The sequence below is a fragment of the Pogoniulus pusillus genome, chromosome 9 (assembly GCF_015220805.1).
Source record: "Pogoniulus pusillus isolate bPogPus1 chromosome 9, bPogPus1.pri, whole genome shotgun sequence".
NCBI classification, from domain to species: Eukaryota; Metazoa; Chordata; class Aves; order Piciformes; family Lybiidae; genus Pogoniulus; species Pogoniulus pusillus.
The window spans coordinates 25891891-25908692 of NC_087272.1; the positions used below are offsets into that span (position 1 = coordinate 25891891).

Below are 16802 nucleotides of genomic sequence, written 5' to 3' on the forward strand. Positions count from 1 at the left end.
CTTTTCACTGACTATATCTTGTTATTTATCATACTTGCTGATAAATCCTTAAGTCATGCCACAGTGACATTGTTCTGTGCTTTTGGAAAACTCCTTCATATACACTCTTCTGTGATTTCAATAAAGCATGCTTACATCTTCTGAATCATGCTGTCTTATGCAATTAAGTCAAACAATCTGTGGTATGCTGTCAACTAACAATGTCAGCACAAAATGCCAGGCAGGTTATCAGTTGATATGTAAGAAATATACTTGAAAAACTACATTTAGTGTGGATTTATACCATATTTTAGGCTAAAAAGAATCATTATGGATATCTCTTCTGCCTTCTGATATTAGACATAGGAAAAGATATAGAAAGATAGCACAGAAAAATATTTTCTAGCAATCTAAATTACAAAAGAGTAAAAAATCAAGAGGATAAATGAATTCTAATTTCTACAACAATAGCAATCCTTCAAGAAGCTACATGTTCTCACTGACAATATTAAAGGTCTGGCATTTATTTACACAAATATTGCCTATCTTTTGCCAATCTGACTTCAAATACTGTCATTTCTAACTCGTCCTAAACTGGCACTCTGAACTGTAGACTCTTACTATAGGTACAAACACAATGAAATACTCAAACAATGGAAAACGAAGGAAGAGAACAGCCTAACACCATGAACCAGATTGTATTTATAAAGTGTAAGCACATCTGTATATGCACAAACAATAATATGCATAAAAATTCAAAGAGGATGCAACAATCTTAGTATATTTATCTCAAAAAAATCCACAAAGAAACAAAAACCCAAACCAACCAACCAAATAACCAACCAAGCACCTGCAATTTCAATTTATATAAATGGAAAATACTGTTTTCTGATGAGAAGTTGTACCTTGGTAAAGATGATTACATATCACATCCACATCCATGTGGATCTCATCTGACCAATAATAAAAGATGTGACTCTGACTGTCTTGGGAGTAACAAAGAATAGAAACTGGGTATTACCCAAGTACTGACATAAATGAGATTTCATAGAATCACTGAATCATAGAATCAACCAGGTTGGAGAAACCTCCAAGATCATCCAGTCCAACCTAGCACCCAGCTCTAGCCAATCAACTAGACCACAGCACTAAGTGCCTCACCCAGTCTTTTCTTGAACACTTCCACAGACAGTGACTCCACCTCCCTGGGCAGCTCATTCCAATGGCAAATCACTCTCTCTGTGAAGAACTTCCTCCTAATATCAAGCCTATACCTCCCCCTGCACAACTTGAGACTGTGACCCCTTGTTCTGTTGCTGGTTGCCTGGGAGAAGAGGCCAACTCCCACTTGGCTATAACCTCCCTTCAGGTAGTTGTAGACAGCAATGAGGTCACCCCGGAGCCTCCTCTTCTCCAGGCTAAACAACCCCAGCTCCCTCAGCCTTTCCTCATAGGGCTTGTGTTCCAGGCCTCTCACCAGCTTCGTCACCCCTCTCTGGACATGTTCTAGTACCTCAACATCTCTCCTGAATTGAGTGGCCCACAACTGGACATAGTACTCAAGGTGTGGCCTGACCAGTGCTGAGTACAGGGGAAGAATAATCTCCCTTGTCCTACTGGCCACACTGTTCCTGATACAGGCCAGGATGCCATTCGCTCTCCTGCCCACCTGGGCCCACTGCTGGCTCATCTTCAGCTACTATCTCCTAGCACCCCCAGGTCCCTTTCTGCCTTGCTGGTCTCCAGCCACTCTGTCTTCCAGCCTGTAGCACTGCATGGGGTTGTTGTGGCCAAAGTGCAGAACCCTGCACTTAGCCTCGTTAGATATCATCCTACTGGCCTCTGTCCACCCAGCCAGCCTGTCCAGGTCCCTCAGAAGAGCCCTCTGACCCTCCAACAGATCAACACTTGTTCCTAAGTTGGTGTCATTTGCAAACTTACTCATGATGGACTCAGTCCCCTCATCCACATCATCAATAAACATATTGAAGAGAAATTTATGAAACTTAAGATATTTAAGTTTTGCCTTTGTATTACAGTTTCTTTTGGTGGATTATTTGGAGAGTCGGAGTATAGGAGTGCGGCTGTATAACAGGCCTGATTTTCAGGAAAAAAAAGCTGTAGTGTTATAAAAGGTCCTTGTTAATACCAAGGTAAGTAACTGGCAGTTGGTTTCAGAAAGAAAATATCCTCTATAGCTTTTATCAATTTACATAATGAAATGTTTTATTGATCGTGCAAAGTTAACTTTAAAAAGGAAAAGGAAATCCAGCTTATCCTGTCTCACAAATGCCACATGTACTTCCTCATGTAAGATGGAAGTGTAAGATGTCACCTATAAATAGGTTTAAAAAAGTAAATAGTTTAAAAGAACACAACTGGAACCGGACAGAAAAAGCACTTTTTTTTTTACACTGATGGAAAGCAAGACTGGACTTCACAAATCAATTGGTTATTGGAACTTTACGTCCTCAATGAAAACAGGCAATGATCCTGTTGCTTTCTTGGAGTGTCTGAACACTTGACAATATTCAGAAGTTAGGACAGCTCAGTTACTACAAAGGCCTTATTTTTTGTATGTAATTTCACAACTGATCTGAAAATAAAATCAAGGTAGTCTGGAGCTCAATATTTTGGGGTGTTTTGGGGAGGCATAGGAGCCATTTGCAGAGATTGTGTTGCAGAATACAGTAAAATGAAGATCTTAGCTCTTCCAAGTTGGCAATTAGCTAAATTAATCATATCCTAATGGTACTTTCTTCTATTTAAGACAATGGAATTTAAATACCTGTAAATTAGCTACCGAAATACCTGTCAGATATTCGTACTCTGAAGTGGAATACAAAAACTTGTTATGCACTGAACAAGTACAGGACTTAGTAAGTGTAAATTGACTCAGAAAAATAATTAGTACTGTAACACTAAAGACAGCTACAACGGAGTAGACAAACAGACTTAAAAAATAAAAGGGAAAAAAGGAAAAATGATAACTTTAGATCCCACAATTAGTCTGCCAGGAAAATTCTGTTACTTTAAAACAGTAAATATAAGTGAAAAAAAAACTAAACATACTAGGAATCAGGGATTAAAACTAAGGTTGCTTAGTAGTCTTAGCTGATAAATTAGAGTCCTCCCTATAGGGGCTCTACTTCTGGTGTCAAATTTTGGGAGTAAGATGCACATCAAATTAATGGAGCTCATTAAGTTACCACCCATCAGAGCTGAACCTTGGTAACCAGACGCCTCCTCTCTTTTGGCAAATGTGAGATAAAGCACAGTAATTCGCACCTGGTTTCCATACTTAATACGACTTAGCTGCCTGCTTTTTAGGCCCAAACAACTATGGAGGCAAAAGTACACCCATTCTCCACTGGTCATACTGTTAAAAAAAAAAGGTAATTCCAGGATTAAATAAACTTTTCCTTTTCTTTTGGATTTAAATTTTGAGCTCGGGTATTTTAAATGCGGAGGTTCTTTTTAAGAACCCTTGAGCCTTACTGCAGCTTTGAGAACGTTCACATGGATGTGAAGCAAGGTTAGCGGGACCTGAGGGGAAGATAACAGAAACTCGACACCGCCGTGACATGCAGGCAGCGCCGAACTCGCCTTTTCCCGGGGCACGTTCCTCATGCCCCGCAGGGCCAGGACGCCAGCCGCCTGCGGCACCTGATGCGGGGCCAGCAACAAGTTCGCAGACAAAAGGCCGCGCTACCGCTCTGTCAGTGGGCCACACCGCAGCCCCTTCGCGCCGCTCTCCCCCAAGGGGGGTGGTGGCAGGGGTGCCTCCTCTGCCCTTGCAGCTGACCAAAACAGCTTTGGGGACGCGGTCGGTGTGCTTAAACCTGAGGACCTGTGATCGCTGGGGCACCGGTGGCTTGTCCCGCGTGGCTGCCGCCACCCCCTCAGGTGGCTGTCTCCTACCCCCACACTGGCCGAGCCTCAACGTGCCGCAGACACGGAAACAGGAGGAGCTCTCCGTTGCCGCCTCTTTCTCCCCCCCTCTTCTGTTTCTGCCTTCGGCACTCGCCCGCGGGACATTTTTTGTCCTGGATCTATGTCTGGGGCCTGCCCAGCCCGGCGGCAAGCAGCGCCGGCAGGGTTAACGCCGTGGAATGCGGCGGGAGGAATGTGCATGCAAATGAGATGGATGCTAATCTCATGCTAATAAGCACCGGCCGCCCGGGGCTGAGCCGGGCTCCCCGCGCCCAGACGGCAGCTGGGCTCCGCCGGCAACCCTGACCCGGGCTGCCGCGGCGCGGGCAAGGTGGCAGCTCAGGCATGGTGGCCTGAGACTCGGCCGCAGAGAAAGGCTTTCCTGGGCTTCTGCGAGCTCCTACCGTGTGCCCCCCAGCCTCTGCTTCCGGCCCCCTTCCCGTCCCTCTGCCTCGGGTGGGAGCTTTTCCCGCTTCCCATCTTTCTTTCTGTCCCTATGGAGCAGATACTCCTGCCGCCCGACCATGCCTAGGAAAGCGGGGAATGGGCAGCTCCCCTTACCCGATGGCTGGGAGGAAGCGAGGGATTACGACGGCAAAATCTTCTATATCGATCACAACACCAAGCAGACCAGCTGGATCGACCCCCGGGACAGGTGGGTGCACTGGCAGGGAGGTGGCGAGGCCCAGGGCGGGAGGTGGGCTTTGAGCGGTGCTTCCTGGGTCCCTCGCCGCTGGGGTAGCTCCGCCGTGACAGGGGGGTGGTGCGCCCGAGGGTGCCTCACTCGGGTCAGAGGAGCTGAGGAAAGGCGGGAGAAGCCCTTGTTTGCAGCGGGGCGCGTCATACTCTCCTTCCTATCGGTGGTTGTTAAGCCCGGTGTGTAAATTGATGTTGCGAGCCTGGCCGTGGGAGCAGGGGGAAGCCTGCAGAGCTCTTCCCAGAGGCGACGGGCGTTTCTGGTGTTTGGGGAGCTCCCAGTAGGTACCAAAGTTTGCAAGTGCCCCTCAAGCCTGAGGCACTGGCTCTTCCCGGGAGCCGCGGAGCGGGGCTGCTTCCCGCCTGGCTGGCGTAGCGTGCCAGGCGCCTGTCCCTCCTGTGTCCTTCCCCCTTCGGCCCTGGGGACCGCCTGCACCGCGGCTGACCCGGCTGTCCAGAGAGGTCTTGGCTGCTGGGGTTCTAGGGAGGCCTCGTGTGCTCACTAGGCCTCAGCAAGACCAAATCCTCTCAGCCCGACGCTAGCCCGGAGTGTTTGCTGCCCTTTCCAGGTCTAAGCGCTGTTAAATCGGCAAACCTCTGAAAGTGCTTCAGTGAGCAAGGTAACCAACTGAAAGGCTCCTCGCACAGGAGTCATTGGGGCAGGTCTGCAGCTGGGGAGGGATTCTGGCTCTTTAGGTAGGCTTCAGTGGCTGTTTTTAATCAAATGGATGATAGAGGCCCAATATACCTATTGTAAAATGTGGGTTTTGTCCATAGTGGTCCTGAAAAGTAATTAAACCCCAAAACGGCATTATGCAAACAGCGTTGCTACTGAAAACAGGGCAGCCTAATTGTCAAAAACCTTGAAGGCATTATAAATTTATGGAACAAGCTGCACTGAATTATAAATGAAGACCTTGGTTTATATTTCTCTAGTGAAATTAGAAAAGGTGTAGTTGTGACAGAGCTTTCTGACTGTACCATAGGGGAAGTTTTGACAAGCATATGCCATGCTGGGCCTACTTCTCTGTCCTGCTTGCTATAACTGCGAATTCCTGTAGTGGCAGGAATTCCTTTGTACTTCTAAACATGTTAAATACCTTGTAAGTGCTAGTGAGCTGGTAAGGCATACAGGACAGCGTTATTTATTATACCTGGACTTCTCAAGTAATTAGTTACTTTTTTACCACAGGAAAAAAAAAACAAAACAAACAAAAACCTCCAAACGTTCTGGGTTCACTGTCCCTAGAAATAGTGGCTTCGAGGTTTTGTTTAGTTTTAGACTTTTGTGTTTGCAAAGCTGAATACTAGATGGTACGATTGAAGTAAAGCAAAATGGGGTATCAGAGTGTGCTTGCTATAATCTTGCCTCACAAGTATACTCATTTAAAATATTTTTCACATTCTGTAGTCTCGAAAAGTTCAAGAATATTCATATTTGGTAGTAAAAGTCTAGTTTTCATTGTCATTAATGGAGTAGACAGCTGAGTAACACTTGTGTGTGTTTGCCCTTCTGTAGGGATAGCGTAAATATTGTTTCATTAATACCTTGTTTACAGATGGAGGAGAAATCAAGCCCTGAGACTTAATAATCTGTAATGAGAACTAAGGAAGTAAAGACCTTTTTCAGAAAGAATAGCGTTTGAAGTAATTGTTAACCTATGTCAGTCATGCAAAACAAACAGAGGGATTTTGCCCTAGGTGCTTGAGAGAATCTGTGCTTTAGTGTGTGTGGCTCACTGTGAAACTGAGTTGCTTCCAAAGAAGAGACCCATTTAATGTGCCTCTTGCATTGTATTTACAGTATCCGTATTTATAATTTGTATTTATATTGATGACCTGGTTTGGAAAAGTGAATAGGAAGTGCATTAAAGTCCTGTAATGACTTTTCTCTGGATTCCATTGTATCTTACTGGTATTTAGAGAATATATTTGGAACCTATACAGGATGTCATTAGGGCTTGCTCTCAGAAAAACTTAAAAGTCTTCTTCCAAGTCTGTCAGTATAATTAAATCTGGATTCCTACTGTTTCTGAAATTGTCAAAACAAAGATAATGGATTCTACAGATAGAGCAAAAATGCATTTCCTTGTTTGATGACACTTTAGGTCTTTTTTTTCCCTTTACAACCTTAGCATAGTAACAAAGTTTTCTTAATCTACTTGTGGAATATTACAGTATGTGGACTCCTGAAATATTCAGTTGGTAAAACAAGTATAGACTGAGGCAAGTTTTTATGGACGATATTCTTTATAACGTTGTTACACTGCATTATACTGCATTCCCTGGATTATTACATGGAAAAGTCATGCTTGCTGTTTTAAAATAACTTTTTTTCATTTTGATTTAGAAGATACAGATACTGAAGACTAGTGCTGTGAGACATTGCACATACATTTGTAGGTTGTCGGGTGTATTTGAACATGTTTTGGGACTTCTTTGTTACTAATTTAAAGTATTCATGTCTAGAAATAAGCTGACAGTTGAAAATGCAGTATTTCAAAGATTCTTGAAAAATTCTGTGGGTAATGCTTTTTCTCATGTGCATTTCTAGACTGTTCTGATAGAACATGTATTTGTTACTGATCATGTTGTACAGGTCTGTTAGTATGATAGGCTTGTCTATAGCTGTGGAAAAAACCTCACATCATCTTCAAGCTTGGGGCTCAGTTTTCAGTTTTGTCCACTTGATTGATCTGAGCAATCCCTTTGACATTAGAGAATCTCACACTTGTAAGGGCAAGAGTGTTGTGTTTAAGAAGTGTTGTGGAAACTATTTGAATTGTTTGTTTCTTCAGGGGTTTTAAAATGTTTTGCACTATTGAACAGTGATTTTTTTTTTTTTTTTTTTTTTTTGTTCTCTGAGCACTTAGAGTACTGTGTTGATTTGTTTTGAAGACTGGTGGCCCAAAAGACAGGGCACTTTAAAACATAGTGTGATAAAGAAAAACATCAAGGCAAGAATGTGGGACTTGTAGTAATTTGCCAAATATATAAATATGTTACTTCTTTGTTTATGACTCCCCCAGGCTACAACAAATTGAGAACTCGCTGATCTTGACAGTTTCCTTCTTAAACTGGTTTATTATAGTAAGGGAAATAGCCCAAAATGTCAATTCTATCCTACTATGACTTGACAAAGTTAAAAAAAAGACAGCTGTGGACTGAGGAGGATGAGCTAGATGAAAAGTTACAGGAATTCATAGTTTTCTGTGGGGTTCCCTTGAAACTCTTACAAGTTCCTGGGATACTGTGTTACACTAAGATGTTGATAAGATTTTTTTTTTTTTTAGATGTACAATCAAAAAGTGTGTAGAGCAGAGACAGAAATTTGAAAAGGAAAGTTTGGTTTTTAACTTGTTTCTTCTGCACATTGTTTATCCCATTTTATATAGGCCTTATGTTTGTTATGTTCCTTGATGGAGCCAATAGAGTAGAGCACCAAGGAAGAGTGGAATGTGAGATAGGAATATCGGCACTCTAAAGTCTTCAACAGCTGGGTGTTTGATTTTTCTCACCAGGATTCAGGGCTTCTCATATCCTGTTAAGTAGAGGATTATCTGATGATGCTCCAAGGTGTACAATTTGCAGTAGTCTCGTGAGATAGGACAATGATCCTCCTTCCACATAATGTGTTCCTGACTCCTTGTCTGCTCAGGAATGTGCATATTCCCTGTGAAACTGTCTGATATCTCATTTTGGTTTGAGTGACAGGTTGGAAACTACTTTTACTTAGTTGATCTGTATTTATTCAAAATAAATTTTGTGATGCAAGTATTGAACTCTCAATGAGAGACCAGCTGTGTCTGAACTTCTGACACCTTCATTTGTGGAGTTAGAATTCTCATATTACTGTGCTAATACTGTCTGACGCCATCACAAATGTATTAGAATACCTAGTATTTGGAGCGAGGATGGTTAACTAGTCTGTCATTTGCTTGGTGCAACGTATTGTTGATTTTAGCATTAGTGAAAATGGCTATGGTAACTCTGAGATAACACTTTTATTCTTTGGGAGTGATAGGGCTGCAGCATATCTTTCATCTCAGAACATGTGAAGTTAACAAGTCAGGAAATACTATGAGGTATTTGCTTATGTGTGCAAAGTATGCAGTGCTGTTTGAAGCCAAGAATTGTGAGCTGGTATGTAAAGCAGGGCAAGTGGTCTAGACTGTGTTCTATCCAGACCTGTGTCTGTAGTACTTGCCTACTGGGGCTATTTCGCTTAAAATCTGTCTTGACTTACAAGTACTGTAGTTGTCATGCACAATGGAAGCCTTAATGAGAAGCTATATAGATGAACAAAAATATAACTTTTCTCAAATAAATGGAGCTGAGCCATTTACTAGAGATGTTATCCTACTACAGTGTGGTTAAATGAAGGAATACTTGAGTACTGTTTCATATTTTCAGAGAGAAAATATGAAGCTGGCTTCAGTTTGAAGTAATGGCTGGGAAAAAAATTTATATTTTTACAAGTATGGGTCAGTTTATAGATTAGAGGGGATAAAGTACAACTCGAGAGATCAGTACAGATTTCCTTCTTCATTAGAAGTTTGTATTTATCTCCAGTTAAATAATTTGTGTTCAACCTTCTGGTTAGAATTCTACGTTTTGAACATGTTATCAAGGTTATTAGAATATGATAAGAGAACGTTTCTACTCCACTTACTAATGTTTGCAGCATCTAGACACAAGTTGAATTTTATAGTTGAATTTTGTGAACTTTTTCTTTGGGTTTTATTGTTACTTCTTTTCAGCCTAGAAAAATGTTACAGGTATTTGAACTTTCACTATTTTGATATCACACTAAAACTAGAATAATACTTCTGAAAGTAATGGCAGAGTTTGAAAATGGATGAACATAGAGTAGTATTTCCATGGTGACACATTTTCAGAAAGGTACAATTAGAAGCAGTACTAGGATTGTACAACTGTTAAGCTGGGAACATGTAAATTCTTACTACAGTGGTCTGTAGGGAAAGTGAAAGGGGTTCCACAGCCCACTAGATTTGAACTATCATGGTTTTGTTTACCCATTCCCTTCCTGCCACCAAATATGAAACTGACCCCAGAAGATGATTTGGCTACAATGAAACCACTTGGGTTTAGGGTTATTTTCTTTCAGAATTGGGTTGTTGTGTCGCTGTATGGATACTAGAGCTGGTATGAGGCAGGAAGCAAGTCCAGACCTGAGAGCAAAAGGTGAGAGTAGTGATCTACAAAGAAAGATGCAGGTCAGTCCTAGCTGCCATGGAACTGTTGTCTTAGGTGTCTATTTATTTTGTGGGTTTCTCCATTATTTTCTTGTGTGTGTCTTTGTGTTGGTCTGTGCTTGCTGTGAACCAGGAGTACTATGTCACAGACATCTTGATCCTAAACATCTTTGCTGTCACTAAGAAATCTTTATGATGCTACAAGCTTTTGACTGACTTTATAAATGTTTGTAACCATGAAACTCTTGTTGAGAAATTTTGTTGGTGTGCAGTTGCAGAGTTAGTTCTGTTTTCCTGGAATTTACTGCTGTTGATATGAGCTGCTGTGCTCTTGAACAGTTATTTTCTTCTATATGTGAAAGTAGATCAGAAATTCTTGGTGCATTTTTTCCTAATTGTCATAATAATGCCTAATTATTTTAAACTCTGCTGCAAAGTATCTCAGCAGAATGATGAGTGTTTTATTGTGTGAATCACAAAACCATGGAAACATTCAGGTCAGAAAAGACCTTCAGGATCACCAATTCCAACTGATAACCTACTATACAAGCAGATGTCTAGCATGTTAAAGTTGCCCACAAGAACAAGGGCAAGTGATCTTGAGGCAGCCTCCAGCTGCTTAAAGAATAATAATTCAACCTCTTCTTCCTGGTTGGGTGGTCTGTAACAGACTCCAACCAGGATGTCAGCCTTGTTGGCTTTCCCCTTAATTCTCACCCATAGGGATTCAACCTGATCATCCATAATCTCTACTTCCATGACATCCAAAGGATCCCTAATATATAGGCCCACTCCTCCACCCCTTCTCCCTTGCCTGTCTTCCCTGAAGAGTCTGTAGCCATTGATGGTGAAAGGCCTGGAACACAAACCCTATGAGGAGAGGCTGAGGGAGCTGGGGTTATTTAGCCTGGAGAAGAGGAGGCTCAGGGGTGATCTCGTTGCTGTCTACAACTACCTGAAGGGAGGTTGTAGCCAGGTGGAGGATGGCCTCTTCTCCCAGGCAACCAGCAATAGAACAAAGGGACACAGTCTCAAGTTGTGCCAGGGAAAGTATAGGCTGGATGTTAGGAGGAAGTTCTTCACAGAGAGAGTGATTTGCCATTCGAATGGGCTGCCCAGGGAGGTGGTGGAGGCACTGTCCCTGGAGGTGTTCAGGAGGGGACTGGATGAGGCACTTAGTGCCATGGTTTGGTTGACTGGATAGGGCTGGGTGATAGGTTGGACTGGATGATCTTGGAGGTCTCTTCCAACCTGGTTGATTCTATGATTACTGCACTCCAACTCGGATTGCCAGGCTCCAACACTCTCACAATTACTTGCAAGAAGAGACCAGAAGTGGAGCCATTTGTTTCCACGTATTTGAGGGAATATCATTTGGAAAGAGTAGCTAGTGGCTGAGAAGTGGAGTGATACAGTAAGTAGGTATGGTTTCCCTTTTGTGTTGCTAGACTATTTTGTAGGGCTTTGCTTTGTGGAGCAAAGGACAGTTTAGATAATTTTTAATGGCATATTTTGAGTGTTGCTGACTACTGTTGCTCTTCCCAGTGACATTTTCTGTGCAAATGTGTTAGTGATGATGAAGTTCCTACTTGATAAAAGTCAATCTTGGCTTCTTTTTAAAAAAAAAAAACCTGATGAAAGAGTTTCCTGGGGAAGAGATTGTTCCCCTCTCCTTTAAGTGTACTTCTAAAAGGCTAATTTGCTGTTGAATATTTTTTTGTTGTTGGTTAAGGCTTCTGGGCTAGAAGCAGTCTGTCAGTGGTAGGAATGTATTCTGTCTACTGAAACAATCATTTGTGTCTCATAGAACAAGATCAGATGCTATTCTTTGAGCATGGATACTGTTTGTACTTGAAGAAATGCAGCTTTATCTCAGCAGCTCTGAACACATTGTATTCAAACTAATTGTTTGGGTGTGTAAAGACATTGTCTTGGGACAACAAACTCAAGTTTTTGCCTATCATTGCTGTGTGCTATGCAGTACTGTATCTTGGACCTGTTATGTGTTTATGCTTTTTTCTTCCTCCATTCATTAAACTCCAATCTTTGGATAACAAAAGTGCACAACTATATGGGGTTGTCTTCCTTAATGTCCTGTTCATTCTGATAGTCAGGCTTCTAGTGTCTAGAAATACCAGATGATTTTTACTTTTGTTATGGAGGAAAAGATCTAGAAAAATCTGTATTTAACTAAGTTCTGGTAAGTCATGGGGTCTTTGAATTATCAACTTTCTTGTGTTGTTAACAAAGCAACAGTACTTTGCACACTTGTTCTTTTTCATGTACTTTACAGTGCTGAACTGTAGTCTCATCCAATTAAGCATAACCTATGGCCTACAGATCAGATCTGTTAAAAACTCTGATTCAGTGGCTGGCCCTTCACTCTTAAGGAGCTTACCTTCCTCAGAGCTGGTGATGTCTTCACAAAGATGTAGGGATTTTTAGTCACATGGCAGATGAACTTTTGATATTCTGCAGATTGTACAACCACATCATGCCATATGGCAGTAAACATGCCTGATGTGCAATGAATGGTGCTTGCCTTTTAGCTGTGTGACAGGCAAACGTTTGCTTCTTGTCAAGTAACATGGTTTGGCCAAAGTGTAGGTGTGCCCTGTCATATATGTGCGTGACAGTGTTTCTCTTGGGATTGCACTGTGGAGGAAGAATTCTGCTCGCTTCTGCCTCTCACTCTCTGGGACACTTCTGGTCGTTGAAGGACTAAGTGATTTGCTCTGTTACTCTATAATATTTCCAGAAGAGAAGGTATGGCCCATTTCAGCTGAAAAAGTTGGCATTTTAGGCATGTTCATTGCCTGTGGTGGATTGCATAAAATTGTCAGGGAAAGATACTTGCTCTTGATGAGAAAACAGTGGAACGTTTTGGGGTTTTTTGTTGTTTGTTTGTTGTTGTTTGGTGGTGGGTTTTTTCAACCTTGTTTAATACTATCAGTTGTTAAAACACAGTCTAGCTGAGAAATGTGTGTCTCATTCTTAAGTCAGATGTTTATGCAGACTGAAAACTTTGTCTTCACTGGTGTTAACAAAATGTCTCTATGAGAAATCTTAATTTCTCTTAGAAATAACTCTGTTAAAAATTTCAGTTGATAATAAACAGTCATTTTGCATGAGAGAAAGGTGTGTTTGAGAGTTATGGACTAGGGGATTTTTTTGGCTGTTATTAACAAAATGATTGTCAGTCTTATCCTGTGATTCAATTCACGTACTGGCTGTGTAGAACCCATAGGTGTATGATGCTGTCCTCATTGTAGCCTATCAAGTGCAGAGCCTAAGCGAGGGCTGCTGAGTTTAGCTTCTGCTCCACAAGGATCCAATGGAGACCAATTGTCATGAGAAAGTTTTATTGTGCCATAAGGGTGTAGTAGCTGGGAGCTGAATGAGGAAGAGAGCATTTGAATGTGTTTTTGCTGTTATATGAAATGGTCTGTGGTTACTGTTGCTTGTAAAGCTCCCTTGACCTATACTTAATCTTTGGTGTTTTGCCTGAGATGTGTATGATACAAAATTTACTTGTGAAGAGAAGTGACATAAAACTTCTACCCCTCTTGTCAAATGTATGTTGTTAAGAATTTGAGTTACATTTTTAAACCACTTGACCATCTTGAGTTACATTATGAATACTGATCTTGGAGTATCTTTGTATGCATCATTTCTTGGTAGAGTACTAAATAATGTAATTTAATTTTTCAGTTATTTTTTTAAAGAGATGTGACAAGCATCCTTTGAGAAATTAATGAGCTGCTGTAGGTCTAGTAGCTTATTTTCTTTAGAAAATTATGTCAGGGTAGGAATATATTAACACATAACAGATGAAGAACAGAAGTAAAAATGTAGACAGAAGTTAGGTCATGGCTTTGCAATAAGTACTTCATTATGCGTTTTGTGTACTCTTGGGGAATGTACTCCTAGGTGTACCTAAGACCACTCTCCACCCAAATCTGACACCCATGTTCCCAAGACCTATACAATATGTACTCAGCATATTCACATATTACCAAAATGAAATACATTTTAACTAATTCTGTCAATGCTGTCTTAACACAATCCCATCTTTTACAGTAATTTGTGATACATTTAAAAGTACGATATGACAAATGTTATTTGTGGTTCTATTTTTTTCTTGACACATTGCATGGATTTTAATGACATTCCCAGTAATGGACAGCTTTTATTGTCTGCAGGATCTTACACAAATGGTCTTTGGGGTTTTTATTGCTTGAGACTTTCAGTGCAAACTGCAAAGGCTTGCACTTACCCTCTCATTTTAGTTTGGATGGAATTATACAGCAGTAAACAATTCTAGTTTGGAGTGCTATGGCTTCTCTTGGAGAGATTTGCAAAATAAGCTATGGTATGAGTTTAAGGCATAAAACTATTCAGTGCTAAATTCCAGACTGAATGGTGACAGACTGCCAAAACTGGAATTGTAACATCCGTGGAAAACAGAATAATGCTCAGATGATGTGATCTCTGAGGGCCTGGCTTGAATGTCACCCATTTGGACTAAATAATACTGTTCCCTTTAATTTACTGGATTGGAATGTAGACCTGTAGAAAAGACCCAGAAATCAAGGCCCTTTCTTTTGTGTTTCGGTCTCTTAATGTTCCTGGACAGTAGGAGTTTTGCCAGTTTTTCACATTTCCCACATTCTTTTGAAGTTACCAGCTTTATTTTATGCAGGAGTGCCAGGCTGAGATGGTCCTTTAATTAGTTACACATGAAGAAGGATCATTTGGAATGCAAGTATTGAGTATTTAAAATATATTGTGCTGAACCTTTGAGTACTAGATGATTGTACAAAAGAGGATGCAATTCAGGACAGCAGTTTGACAAGGAGTAAAGACCTCTTTGTCATGTTGTGAGTATTGAAATGTTTTAAATGAACTGCTAAAACATTTCGAATCATTCTCGTGAACAGTAGAATGCTATGAATGTGAATAATCATCTGTGACCTCTGCAGGACATTCCTAAAATAGTGTTCAAATGACTAGAGAAACTATGGGATGCAGCAAAGCACACAAACACTATAAGCCTTTTTGTCAGGCTGGTGTGGTCAGTGGTTTGTTATTGCACTAAGTAAGGCTTAATACACAGGATCTTACATGGTAAACAGATGATTTGTTCAAGTTTTTGAACTATGTAGTTTTGTGGGTTTTATTCCCATTTTTCTTCTCTTATTTGTAATCCCTGGTTCTCACTTCAGTGCACTAAAGTTTGAGGCTTGCTAAGGAGTTGTTAACTGGCTACGCTGATGTGTTAGTTAAATTAGTGATACTATGGTTTAGCAGGTGAACTGCTTATAGCAAAGCAAATTATCATGGTGATACAGATCAGGCTTTTTGGTTCTTGCATACGTTTTGGCTTGTTTGGTTACTGTTCGGCCTTATTTGCCAGCATGGATTGCAATAATCTAAATCAGCTGTGGCAGTGGTAGGTTGCTGATCTGCATTCAGGATCTGGCTGGCCCCTTTGCTCAGAATGCATGAGAGCCATCAAAATTTTATTTTTCTAGGCAAGATTTTGGCAAGAAACTAGCTGTGGGGACACATACTCAACAGTTAAAAGTTTTTTTTATTAAAAATCTCTAGAACCTCGTTTACTTGGTATTTCATGTCTTGTTGGCCAAGGTTTGCCAAAAAGTTGTAAAGTATCTTCTATCTGGTTATAGTTGTGGTGCCTGATGTGGCTTGCATTTTCAGTTTTTTTTCTCAATGTGACACTTTGTCTGAATGTTCTCTTTCCTTAGATGTGAATATCTGAAGTTGCACTGATGATGAACAGAGTAACATTCAGATATAAAAAGTTTCATGTGACTTTTGTGGTAATGTCCTGATTAGGGGTGTTTCAGTTACATGAAAAACTATGCAAAAATGTAAGTACTTTAAGCATAAGAGAATGGGATACTTGGAATAATTTTGAAGAACAGTAAGTTTAAAGGAAGACATTATGTCTTTTCAGCCTTCTAGACCAATGGATGGAATTAATCTCTTGCAGAAAGTCACTTATGCAAACAAACTATATTGTAATCAGAGGAACTTGTGAAATGTGGTATACTTCTTCCTTCAGAGTATTCTTTGTACTGCATTGCAAGCTCTGATTGGTGGTATTACATGGAAGAATGTTTACAGACTTCTTTCCTGAGCTCTCTTTCCTTGCTGTTCATGACATGTGAACACTATGATGGCTAGCAAAAGTTGGACTAGTTGTTTTTATACTCTTGATAAGAGATTTGGAAGGACAGAGATTTTATATTAATCTTTTCTATAGCTTCACCTTCCTACAGTGGCTTCTAATGCCAAGATGAGGTTTGGTCCTGACTTCGAGAGTGGTCACACACAAACAGAAGTATGTGTGTCAGGACATGCCCTGGATGTCCTATAGTCAGCTGAACTGTACAGTACTGAACATTGCAGGTTTCATTTAGAACAGATCATCTAGAATTCAATATTGAAAAGTGGATCTGATACTTAACCAAATTTCTCTTCATTAGAGTGTCTGGCAACTCAGAAGACTGGAAGCATTTTCAAATCCCACTTTTTGTGGTTGAGATAGCCACAGAGTGCTAGCTTTCTTTTTCCTCGTCGAGATATCTCCTTTGTCTGTCAATCAGCCTGATTGATAGTGGTGGTAAAAGGGAATACTGGAATGGCAAAATCTTTCAAACTGCCTATTTCTGTATCAGGCAATCCATTATCTTTCCAAAAACATTTAGTTTGAAGCCACACAGTCTGAAGTTAATCAAGAGGGGGAGTAAATGAACTGCTGGTGCTGTGGACAAATTCATCAAGGTCCAAGCCAAACAGACTATTTTAATCTGAGGTGTTGAGACCTTTCCATCTGCCGTAATAAACAGAATTTTACAAAAATCAATGCTTACCTTTTAAGAGAAACAAATTAGTGCATTGTAGTGTTTTACTTATGTATGGTTGAGATATGCTTGATTTTCATGTGAAAAC

At 40.8% G+C, this 16802-nt stretch overlaps 2 protein-coding genes across 12 annotated transcripts in view; one reads left to right on the top strand and one right to left on the bottom strand.

The window, feature by feature from the left end:
• The window catches only part of DCTD (dCMP deaminase), a 228345-nt gene that overhangs the window by 62557 nt on the left and 148986 nt on the right, over positions 1 to 16802 (bottom strand). Inside the window, exon 1 of one of the 6 annotated variants that reach the window (XM_064148952.1) lies at positions 4474 to 4560. The exons of the other annotated variants lie outside the window; for them this stretch is intronic. The gene's annotated coding sequence lies outside the window, so the exon portion shown is untranslated. Of the gene's footprint in view, positions 1 to 4473; positions 4561 to 16802 lie in introns of those variants that run through there. 6 annotated transcript variants of the gene reach the window in all.
• Positions 3504 to 16802, top strand: part of WWC2 (WW and C2 domain containing 2) — a 103802-nt gene continuing 90503 nt past the window's right edge. For 5 of the 6 annotated variants that reach the window (XR_010303440.1, XM_064148934.1, XM_064148935.1 and 2 more), the window contains exon 1: positions 3508 to 4567. Coding sequence is in view for 5 of the 6 variants with exons in the window: in XM_064148934.1 (XP_064005004.1) it covers positions 4437 to 4567 (131 nt within the window). In the remaining variant the exon portion in view is untranslated. Of the gene's footprint in view, positions 4568 to 16802 lie in introns of all 6 variants that reach the window. The other variant, XM_064148938.1, reaches the window with a different exon arrangement.